The following is a 12398-nucleotide window of genomic DNA, read 5'->3' on the forward strand; positions in this document are numbered from 1 at the left end:
ATTGCAAACATGAAATTTGTGACCCTCAAAAAAGTTGATCACCAAGATGCCAGCTGAAAATGTGCTCAAATTGACCATCATATCATCCCTATCGTCGTAGTGTCAATCTTGTGCCTCATCGCGCAAACACACACACACACACGCACTTCTTGGTCTCCGAAGGAAGCATTGCCAAGAGCTACTTGCGGGATCATTGTCAATTCTCAAGCAAGCATGTCCTTCCCTCGGGAATTTTACAAGACAAAGCTCTGTAATCTGTACCAACGAGGCCACTGTCCTCGGCAGAATTGCTCTTTTGCTCACGGGGATGCAGAGCTTCGACGTTTCTCGGGCGGAGGTGCAGGAGGGTTCAACGGTATGGACGTTCTCTCTTTTTTGCCGTTGCTTGGGCCCGAGACATGTCGCTTTTAGGCGAAAGTCGTCCGTTCGCAGCTCCTAGTTTATCCGTCGATTGAGATTGTCTATTTTCTCACAAGTCGTGTGACCTGATGTCTAGTTCCGACACTGTCATACACACCGATCATGATGTCGGTATGACATAAAATGCTTGCAGCTTATGATCTGCAGTTCGTCAAACGTTCTCAAAATCATTGCTAGGTAGATACCGTAGACATCTATGTATGTGCATGCAGTTTATACTTATCTCTGCCAACTCTGACTCACTCGATCTCTAGTGCACCAAGAGGGCTTTTCTGGAAATGGTGACACCTTGTTCTACACTTTGGGCTAGCAAGGCCTTGTTTATCGACAAATCGTGGGTGGGACAGTGTTGTTACCTCAAAAGGTTTCCGTAGTATCTCATAATTGACAATCTAGGCTATCCTTCCTTCGGCGTTGCATAGGTCCTGGATTGATGCTACTTTCTCGTGCCACAGCCCTGGGGCTGAGTCTTGTGGTTGCATTCTATGCCATCAAATAATTTCATGACCTTGCAGTATATATCCACTGTAAAAAAAATGCAGATTAGGTCGACAGGATTGTCCAGGTGCTTTTGAGGAAACAAAACGCATAGGTGTCTTTGGAATCATTTGAGGTTTTGTCATAGACAATGTAAAGGTATTCCAACGCATGATGCTCATTTAGTTACTTGTAAATGAACGCATCATGTTCGTATTGCACTGGCTTAGGTGATGGACGTTTGTATTCCATCAATTCTTCCCTTTCACCCTCGCTTTCAATTGATATGAAGGTACAATGCCGACGTTTTGGCTGCTAAAAAATAGGTGTGCTGTAAAAAGTTGTGTTTGTCTTTATCAATTCTTGATTTGGCTGTTGCAATATTACGACAGTGAGGCATACAAAGTGTGAGACACTTTTTAGATAGTTGTATGCGAGTCAGCCTTCAATGCATGTCATGTTACAATCGAGCATTAGTACTACACAAAAACTTCCATTGGAGGTGTGAGCCTGATAACAATATATGTTCTTATGTGAAGTCAGGAACGAGAAAGAAAGCTATTCACGATGGAGGTGATGGTTTTTGATGTTGGGATGACTGTTAAAAGCTACACTTTAATTCTTCTTTTACAGATCTGTTTGGGCATGTTTGTGGATGCATCCAGGTATACATAAAAAGAGGGACAATCACAAAGTATTATGGAAGTAGGCATTAATGCAGCATTTCATATCTACATCATCATACAGGGCAATCTTATGTTTACTAATAAATACATCCTCATTTGTAATGCTAGAACGTTCAATCCTGTTACTAGCAGACGAAGGTTGTCCCACGTATATGCCAAGGACACACCTTTGTGAAAAAGGGTTGACACAAAGATATGCCCAATGGTAACGTTAACCTGAGGTACTCATAGCTTTGTTTACAAATACCCATGAAGGTCATTGCTGTCTTGATATTGAACGAGAGGTTGAGATTATAGACTTTTTTACTTGGATTGACAAGGGATTGAAGATATTTAGTGGTAAGGTGCTAAACTGCTTGATGCCTGGCTGGTTATGAGAGTAATATGAGAAGGGGTGCAGCATGGTAAATGGTCCCCTTCTGAGACATAGTAGATGTAGAGAACCACATGCTTTATGTTAAGGTTCTAGATTAAGACATTTGCGTGAGTAATCAGTTTAAGAACTTGGTGCATCGATTAGAGAGCTGATATACAAACAAAATTCATGTATGCAACACATGCGCAAAAGGTCATTGCTCTCTTGATATTGAAGGAGAGGGCTTACAAAATAGAGGTTGAGAGTAGAGACTTTTTTACTTGGATTGACAAGGGATTGAAGATATTTAGTGGTAGGGTGCTAAACTGCTTGATGCCTGGCTGAAGGTCATTGCTCTCTTGATATTGAACGAGAGTGCTTACAAAATAGAGGTTGAGATTAGAGACATTTTTACTTGGATTGACAAGGGATTGAAGAAATTTAGTGGTAGGGTGCTAAACTGCTTGATGCCTGGCTGGTTATGAGAGTAATCTGAGAAGGGGTGCAGCATGGTAAATGGTCCCCTTCTGAGACATAGTAGATGTCGAGAACCACATGCTTTATGTTAAGGTTCCAGATTAAGATATTTGCCTGAGTAATCAGTTTAAGAACTTGGTGCATCGATTTGAGAGCTGATATATGCAACACATGCGCAAAAGGTACTGACACATAACTCCCTTTAATTGTAAACTGAGGTCACTCTCCAACATGTAATCCAACATTTGTGAGTATGACACCAACATAATTTCATTTAAATGCATAGCATGTTGTAGGCCTTGAGGATTTAACGAGACTTGAGGTCTGGTTGAGATATATGAACTATGGTTAGATACGTAAAATATCTGTTGTAGTTTGGTTCCAACTTCCAATTAATGCATACCCAGAGTGGAATGCATCTGCAAAAGTGGTTCCTATCTGCAAGTTAGTTGTGTTAGAACTGAACATATCCTTGGAAAACCATGGACTGAAGGCTTATTTCGAGGAAGAAAATGCCTTGCATTCTTTAGTGGTTTTTTTGTGTGTTATAAACGTTAGATTTGATCTTCAAGGTTCATGAAGACACAATGTTGGTGGTTGGGCTTAGCAGTAAATTTGGGCTTATGTTAGGCGCAGTTTGATTGCACGTCAAGTATTCTTAAGTTCTTTTCTTGCCTTGCTTGCATACTTCAGCTCAATAATCTTGGCAAGCTTTGTGGCTTGTTCAATGTTTGAGACTTGTGCGCCCTCACATCAGATGCTAAATGAGGGCTTTATACCTAAATTTAAAGCAGCAGCTTTTTGTAAGATAATAGTAGTGGGTATGAACACTTCACCCAAGGGGCACTTTTGTCCCCAATTAAGGGGTCCCCCCCCCTTGTTGGTTTTTGGGGGGGGGGGGGGGGGGCAGGGAGGGGCTGCGAACATTGAGTGGGAGGGGAGCTGAGCTTAGCCTTCAACGGTGAGAGAAAGAAAGAAAGGTGTATTAACGTCCTTGGAAGGCCTCACGGGCCTATGGGACAAAGTACAGCAAATGAAAATGAAAACTCATACAAGCCACAAGGGCTGAAGCAAAGGGCTAGCTAAGGCCATTGCTGAGTGCTAAACAAAAATCTGGGAGACAAAACTCAGTAGCCCGGAGAGAGAATAAGCAAGCTTTCCCTAAAAGAGATCGTCACAATTTCATTTATGACGCGTCTAACACCCAGCACAGTGTAAGCTCGCCGGTGGGCGAAGATGTCCCGGATATGCGTGTCAGGCTGCCTCCTATAGTGGCGGAGGGCGTGGTCTCCTTAACCTCTATATCCGAAGAGCAATATCAAGGGTGACACCTTGTCTCGGGCGACCTCTTCCAAGGAGGGCGGAGATGGGTCGAACCACGATTGTGTGTGCCCTGTTCGCTCTTGGTGTCTTGTGCGGACTCTGCATCACTCGGTTGGTCGTCCTATGTTGTCCCTTGCTACTGATCCATGCGCTACCTCCTCATCCTCGACTCCTCTGTGTCTTGGAGCCAACTCGAATGCATAGAAGTCTGTGACATGTCGCTGTGACCGGTTTGCCTCGACGCCCTATGGTCTCTATGTATACCTGCGGCTCTCCCTGTCTCGATCCCTAGTCGATGTGAAGAGAGAGAGAGAGAGAGAGAGAGAGAGAGAGAGAGAGAGAGAGAGAGAGAGAGAGAGAGATGTATTAACGTCTGCGAGAGGCCTTGCAGGCCTATGAGACAATACAAACCAAAAAGTAACTCATACAAGCCGCTGTGGGCTGAAGCAAAGGGCTAACTAAGGCCCTTGCTGAGAGTGTGTGTGTGTGAGAGAGAGAAAGAAAGAAAGATAGAAAGAGAGATATATTAACGTCCACGGGAGACCTCGCGGGCCTATGGGACAAAGTGCACAGAAAAGCGAACTCATACAAGCCTCAGTGGGCTGAAGCAGAGAGAGAGAGAGAGAGAGAGAGAGAGAGAGAGAGAGAGAGAGGTCGGTCTGCGAGAGGCCTCACGGGCCTATGAGACAAAGTGCGAATCCAAGAAGTACCTCATACAAGTCACTGAGGGCTGAAGCAAAGGGTTCACTAAGACCCTTGCTGAGAACTGAGAACTGAAAAACTGAAAAATTTGAAAGAAAAAGCTAAAATGCTAACATGCTTAGCTAGTGAGCAAAATACTAGAGTAGCAAAGTAACAGAAGCGTGTCAGGCGCTCAGGGCTAGTACTCCTAGTACGTGCTCAAGTTCCATATATCCAGGTAACTTGGTGGCACTCTGATGAGATGTGAGAAGCTCTCGTGTTGAGCTGTCTCGTGATGTGGGGGAGGGCATGGCCTCCTCGATCTCTGGATCCGGTGGGCTACATCAAGCGTGATGCCTTGTCTCTGGCGATCGCCTCCGAGAAGGGATGAGATAGGCCGGACCTCGATCGTGCGTACTTTGGGCTCTCTCCTTGTCGTGCGTGGAGTGTATCACTCGTCTGACCGCATCGTGGTGGGCAGTCTTACTATCGATCCATGATGCTCTCATCTCATCAAGCTCCTCTCCCTCAACTACATTGACAGCTTACTTCGATGCATAGAAATCTGTGAGATTTGTTGATGGTGACCTGTGGCATCAGTCCATGCTGCTCTCTGGCCTGTCACATCAGTGTCTCTCTCTGTCGGCACATCTCAAGCAGGTAGAGCCCAACACAGGCCTGATAGTGAAATTGTATCAACCGTGTGAGTGAACCAAAGCCATGCCCCTCCTGAAAGAGGCAATGATATCGTCCTCGGATCTCATAGTAGACCGGGCAGACACATAGAAAATGCTTTGTCTCGATCTCCCCCATCTAGCATAGTGTGCAAGTCCTCTGCTCTCGGGGTATGCCTACAACTCTCCCTGCCTCAATCCGCAGCTGATGTGATGAGACTCGTACCTGACCAATGGTGATCCTCAGTGCATGTGACTCTCCTGTCCTCAAGATACTGAGGTCTGATGGCAAGACCGTGCTCTGAGATCCTCAGGAAGTGATCATGGTAGAACTGGATCTTGGTGGAGAGATCCTCTCTCCCCCAAGCCCTCGATGTATGAAGCTGGAGGAGGTCCAACTGTATGATATGGTTGATCTCATCTCGTGGGATCATCTCGGGTGGTGCGTCCAACTGTACTGAAAGGGGGGAAGTCTGTCCATCTGAATGCCGTGACTACCAAACCATGTGGATATCCGTGCGTACCATGTTGTATCAACACCACTCTCTGCTAGTCGCCTGGAGGACTCAAGTGCTAACCTAGGTAGTCTTGGGGTAAGGCCCAAACTCTGTGGAGGAATGTCACTGTCTGAAAGATGGCATCAACTTGGAGAGGAGTCATGGTGAATTCTGCGTGTATAATATGATGGGGGACTAAGGGTTTACTCCGAATCATGCGGGATCCCATGGTCACCTGCAGTCTCTCAAATCTCTTCCACTCTGTTGCTGAAATATCACTCCCCCAGAAAGGTGCTGCGTACATTGCAGTCGGTTTCACCAGCGTGTCAAAGAGCCAACCCTTCATCGGGGGGTCCTGGAAGTGTGCCTGGAAGCATCGCCTTTGTAGTCGAGCCAGAGCACCCCGTCCTCGTGAGTCGTGCCGTACCCGCATGGATCATCGTGAAACCTGGTCTAGTGAACACTATCGGGACTGCACTATCTCCACAGGCTCACCACGGTATGAGAAACTATGGTGACGGGATGCTGGTTGCGAGGTGTTGAAGACCATAACCTTGGTCTTCCCAAGGTTAACTGTCAAGTCTCTCTCCCTGCAAAACATCTCCAGAGCCTCTAGACGTTTCTGCAACCCCCCTGTTGAGGATGATATGAGGACTATGTCATCGGCATACAACAATATCTGCACCATCAGGTCACCTAGCAGCGAACCCTCTCCGCCTAGTCGATCGACTAAAGAACTGATCTCGTCAATATAGAGCCCGAAGAGAGTTGGTGATAGGGGACAACCTTGCTTAACTCCGATGGTGCTCTCAATCCAGTCTGATAAGCCTCCTGGGGCACGTATTGTCCCTCTGACAGACTCATATAGACTCATGACCCCCCAAATCATGATATTTGGGAGCTGTAACTCCTGTAACCTCCTGATCAGGCGAGAGCGTGGGATAGTGTCAAATGCCCTACGAAAATCGACGAAGCAAGTGTAGACATGCTAACGCCTCGACTTCACCTCCTCAATAATAGCCCTCAGTGTGAAAATGTGATCCAGGGTGGAGTGCTGTCTCCGAAATCCTGCCTGCCCAAGTGCCCACTGTCCGTGACCCTCTGTGTGGCTGCTGATCTCCCTTTCTAGGACCGATCCATATATCTTAGTGAAAGTGTGGCCAATCATAAGAGTACGGTAGTTCCCAGTGTCCATGGGATCATCTGCCTTGTGTATCGGTACTATGGTGGTGGTGCTTCAGGTAGGTGGGAAGCCATGGTGGACGGCATGATTGAACAATTGTGCTAATATCGGGGTCAGGATCTCTTGCCCATGCGCAAAATGCTCAGTGCGTAATCCCTCATGATTTGGTTTTTGTCGGTTATGAAGCCGAAGAAGGGAAGCTCGTACATTCTGCGAAGTAAACAGATGACATGTGGTGGGTCTGGGCATAGAGGACATATCAGGTGGTGCCTGACCTGGGACATCATACAGAGAGCAAGCATATGTGTGCCAGACTGCGGGATCTGTGATGGGAATGGGTGACTTCCCTTCTGATAAGAGTCCCCATCCCATGGTAGGATCTCCTCCGCGAAAGGAACTATCATTTCATCCATCCTGTGCATGAGGAAAGCTCGCTTCTTACGTCGTGTCACTCGGCGTGAGATCCGGTGTGCCTCTGGTGGAGTCAAATGTCCCAGTGCTATCTCACGTGTAAGGTGGGCTCTCATATCTCTGCACTCATCATCAAACCATGGATTTTGGGACATCTTCTCATCTGGAACACGTGTAGATCGTGTCTTGGGAAAGGATCTGGCAGCAACATCTTGTATCACGGATATAAGAGTGTCTGATGCGTGTGCAAGGTCCATCCCATCACCAAATAGTACTGGAAGCTTAGAAGCCAGGTGGCTCACGTACACCGGGTCAAGAGCACGGTCAAAATGGATCTGAACATGAGTGGGTGGTGGGGGGGCCCTCCTCATGGCTAGCTTGGCGACCGATATATAGAAAGTGAGATATGAGTGGTCGGCTCCGAGTGGAGGGCGCAGCACAATAGAGTCATGTATCCGTGGGGCCAGTGCTAGCGGACTGAGCAGGTAGTCTACCGTAGTACTCCCCCCTCCATGTGGGAAACAGGTGAGTCCACTTCGGAGACTGCTATATATGATTAAGTCATGTATAGCACCCAGCTCGAGTAAATGTCTCCCATAGGCTGTCAATGGTGCATCTGCATCTGACGACTGCCTCATGATCCCCAGCTTTGCTGCATCCATCTCCGGTACTATGAGGGAATCCTCATTGAAATCTAACAGGCCCACCTGTCTATTCCTAGTACGTGCATTGAAGTCACCAAGGAGGAGAGTGTCCCGGTTGTCTGGTAACTGGACCCGAATCCACATGTGTCTGGTAACTGGACCCGAATCCACATGTGTCGTGCATGCTCCTCCTTTTGTATCATAGAGAGGAGTGGCCTCAGATGTGATCTGAAAAGAACAGCCACACCTCCAGATCCTCGTACCCCACTATCCCTCCTCAGTTCCTTCCTTTGGGCAGACTACCATGTGTATCCTGTCACTGTGGGTAGCCCTCTCTCTGGGCTCTCATGTGTCTCGGTGTAGAAGATCACATCTCTGTTATGGTATGTCTCCAAGAACCCCCCTGGGTCGGACCATAGGGTGCCATTACAATTCAACACTGCCATCCTCAATTTGTTTTGCATACTCGCCCCATCGTTCAGACACCGTCATGTGCTGTCCCCTTCTCCTGCTGCATCTCGTACTCCTTTTTCTACCCTCTCTCGAATGATCACCCTATCTCTGTAAACTGCCCATTTCCCCTCTTCTCTTGTAGCCATCACCCGTACCATTCCTTCCCTTCTGTGTTCCTGCTGTAGGAGTGTGAGATCTTCATCTAGAAAGATCTTGGTCCCCTTCAGTGCTGCCCGTGTACTCATAAGGGTGGATCTATCTGTGGCTGTTCGCAGCTTTACAACCAAAGGCCTCATTGGTGCATCTGTTTAACCCACTCTCCAGGCTGATTCACAAGTGAGTTTTACTCCCATCTTGTCAAAGAGGATTTTGGCATCTGACATGGGGCTATCACCTACTGTTAGGGCTCTGACCTGCACATTCAAACTTTGCTGTCCCATCGTTTCTCTTCCTCAATGGTTTCAGAAATGAGCTCCCTTTTCTTTGGTGGTGTGTCTTTCTTTATTACATCTTTCCATGCAAGCATATCAGCTTTCCCTTTCGTGATTTGTTGTGTGAACTTGGCGTGTTTCCCTTGTACCGTTGTTTGCAAAGCTGCCATTTCCTTTTTCAAGTTGTTCATTCTGTGATTTCAGTATATCAATGATCTTGCACCCTTCCTTTGACGTCCCCTTCACATTCTTGAGCTGCTGCATTTGCTCTTTAATGGTGTTCAGCTCCTCGTTAAAAGGTGGCTGAAAGTCCCCTTCTTCCCAATGAGCACTTGCCTTCAGTTTGTCATTCTCACTTTGGAGGGCATCAACATGGGCTCCCAATGTCACAAATTTTGAGGTCAAATTACTGTTTTTTTCATCTAGGGCATGAGTCATGTCCTGCATCATTTTACCTTTCTCACATGTCCATTTGTTTTGCATCTCCTCTCGCCATTTCTTCATTTCATCTTGCATTTGGGCTCGAAGGTGTTTGAGAGCTCATCTTCTCTAGTCTCTCTCAGCTTCTTGCGTAGGCCTTCAATTTCTGTGTCTTGCATCTTACATATTTCCTCGAGTGTTGATATGCAAGCCTTGGCGCTCGGGTCTTCTATTTTCTCCGCGTTTGTCCAAATGAGGCTATACTTCCGGTCCTTGTCACCCCTTGTTCCCATTGTGTCACCACTTTTTGATCTGATAGTCTTCTTGGTGTAGATTACAAGGGTTAGGGGGGGGGGAGGCTGGCTACCAAGCTCAACCTTGGTGTTTTGCAGCCCAAGGCTGCTTCACAAGCAGCAAGCAGCTGCTATGGGCACCGTGGCGGTCAATGGCACAACAATGGCGGGGCGGGGCAGAGGTGCAGCAATGGCGAGGAGAGTAGATGGGAGCAAGCAAGTGGCGCGGGGAAGGAGCAGCGCGACAGTGTGGGAGGGGGGTGTGCAAGTAGCAGCGCAGGGAGGGAGCAGCAGCAAAGGAGGCGTAGACGGGGCAGAGGTTGGAGCCAGGAAAGGCTATCGTGGCGGGGAGGTGAGGCATGGTGGGGAGTTGGAGCATGGCGGGGAGCTGGAGCATGGTGTGGCGGAGGAGCCTGGTGAGGTAAGGCAGCAAGGCGGGGAGGGAGAGAGCAGCATGGCGGGGAGAGAGAGAGAGAGAGAGAGAGAGAGAGAGAGAGAGAGAGAGAGAGAGCACTAACATCTGGAGGAGGCCAAAATGACCCACGAAACTGAAATACATCGTGAGATAACCCACCCCTCTATGGGGGAACTAGAGGTGCTTGGTACAGCCCTACTAGTCTAACAAATGTGGCTTCTTTGACTTTCTCTATCTCTATCGGTTTTTGCTTCAATTGAGCGTGACTAAGATCATCTGACATGCAGATCTTTGTGCCTTTCAATTTCTTGCTTTTTTGAAAGACTCAATATCCTGTCCCATGATTCAAAATGTGCTAATGGTATGCTTATTGACCTCATCAAAGCTGGCTATCTAAGTGAAGTTCCATGTTGACTCTCGTATGGCTCCCCTTAGATTCGTAAGACAAGTGTGAACAACCTTCACAATTCTAGAATTGGAATTGCTTGTTGTGTGTGTGTGTCTCTCTCTCTCTCTCTCTTGTTGCATACGTGTATTGCCAATCTGCTTGTGTGGATTGTCAATGGGGATCGGCACCTTTGGCATTGAAGAGGACTTGGAGTATGCCTGTGGCTTATTGTTAGCCAATATGCTTCTTTCGCCCGTTTTACTGAAGCTAATTCCTAGATTAAGCCCACGGGGGAACCCAATCTAGAAGGCTGGAAGTTGTGGTTGGACTAGAAGAGAGAACTTAGAGGGTGGATTGGGGGGAGAGACTACGAGAGTAGACTAGAGATGTGTGAAAGTGGTAGGAGCGGAGGAGAGCAAGAGAGGAGTAGAGCACGAGCAGAGGTAGAGTGGCTGAAGCGAAGGTGAGCAGAGGTGAACCGGACGAGTTGAAGGGGAGTGTTGGGTTTGGAGTCACGTTGCCTGCGTGGCAAGTGACGTTCTTCCTTAGTAGAGAGATGATGAATATATTTTATCGTACTTAGGTGGAGAAATATGTACCCCTCATTACATGAGTTTAAGCTTCAGAGTCTTTGGGTTTGAATTTGAAGCAATGGATCTTGCTTATACTTTGAGTTGGAGTGAGTTCTTCAAATATCCATATCTTCGTGCCCTTCAGCTTACGTGTTTGTTGTAGAATCTCGATTTTAGCTACCTTGCCACTAATGGAGATTTGTATGTGCGTCCCCCTTTTGTTGGATATTCCAAATAGCATCTGGATCCCATTCCACTCATGGGAGCTTCTCCTTGAGGTAGTTGATTTTGTCTTCTGTGAATGTCCCCGTGACTTGGCAGCCATCTGGTCCCACGCGTAGGATCAGCTTGTTGACTTCTGTGGCTTAGAGGTCAGCTTTATCAACCTTAATGCTAACATTTGCAGCCATCTACTGCTTTTTTGAGCTTACCTGACTAGTGTTATTGTGGATACCAGCCGAGGTGCCAGTGGAGGTGAAGTGCATTTGTGTAATACTTCTTGGATAATATCTTGCTTTCCCTTCCCTTCCATATCAGTATTTTTTCTTTCTAGAGCTGCTATTCTAAGCTTGATCTCACGAATTTCGTGCTGCAGAAATGGGCTCTTGCGGGTCGATCATGCTCATCATTTTCCTATGTTGTAGATATGTCACTTTGCATACGGAGAGGGTGTCTTTGAGAAAATGTACGGGAGGGGTGACGAGGCTGCAACATTTGTCACATGCTCCCCTGCAGTTGGGTGCAATGTGACACGCTGGCTGTATTGACAAGTGCGTAATAGTTCCCTAATAGGAGATTTTGTCGTATGCTATGACCCCTTTGTGAGTGCTTGTCCAGGGACAGTTAGGCACAAGCTACGTAAGTCAGTCTCTAAGCCTTAGGAAGTCCGATATTCAGTCGTGTTCACTGATACCCACTGTTTCCATCTTAGGTTTTAGTTAGGTCTAGGTCATAGCCTAGGTTAGGAGCCCCAGAGGCCCCCCCAAAGGCTGACCAGGAAGACCCAGGTCAAGCAGGAAAGGCAGCCTGCAAAGGCTGCCCAAAATGTCCCCTGGCAAATGAGCCAGGGGGGGCTATTTATTGGCTGCAAACTCAGCCAACCAGCCGACTCAGTTCGCTGTTTACAGCTTGCTGGTTGGCCCAGCCAGCCCTATAAATAGGGCCCTTGGCTGCCCTCATTCCTCATTCAGAAGCCCTCCAATCTTCAGCACTTCCCCAGCCAACCTTCAGCCCTTGGAGCAGCCTTGTGCCTTCCATCTTCTGGCCCTGATCAGCCTCAGTTCCTTGGCCATCAGTATGTGGGAGAAGTACATGCAGCCCTTCAGCAGGGTGTTGCACCAGCAAGGGAGTAAGGTATGGGTAACTGTTTCAGCAGCTCTTTACAGTTTTGCACAGCTCACTTCTCAGTTCTATATTTCAGTCATCTCTCAGCTCTCTTTTAGAAATCTATTACTCCTAGCTTTCACTCTCTCACTCACGCAGTAACCCTGCATCCCGGTGGACAGCACAAGCCTCTTCCTTGCCTTGCAGTTCTCCTTTGGACAGCAGCGACATGATGGGCTGCTGGAGTGCCTAGACAGATTCTACATAGGGGATTG

General features: G+C 47.5%; 1 protein-coding gene across 2 annotated transcripts in view; it reads left to right on the forward strand.

Annotated features, from left to right (window-relative positions):
• LOC147888966 (Zinc finger C-x8-C-x5-C-x3-H type family protein) overlaps positions 1–12398 on the forward strand; it is a 108477-nt gene continuing 96079 nt past the window's right edge. Inside the window, exon 1 of one of the 2 annotated variants that reach the window (XM_087392141.1) lies at positions 1–355. In XM_087392141.1, the coding sequence (XP_087248267.1) occupies positions 214–355 (142 nt within the window). In that variant the 5' untranslated portion in view covers positions 1–213. The remainder of the gene's footprint in view (positions 356–12398) is intronic. The other variant, XM_087392140.1, reaches the window with a different exon arrangement.

This window comes from Dipteris shenzhenensis, chromosome 21 (assembly GCF_047967505.1).
Source record: "Dipteris shenzhenensis isolate YYH24624 ecotype China chromosome 21, Dip_SZ_1.0, whole genome shotgun sequence".
NCBI lineage: Eukaryota > Viridiplantae > Streptophyta > Polypodiopsida > Gleicheniales > Dipteridaceae > Dipteris > Dipteris shenzhenensis.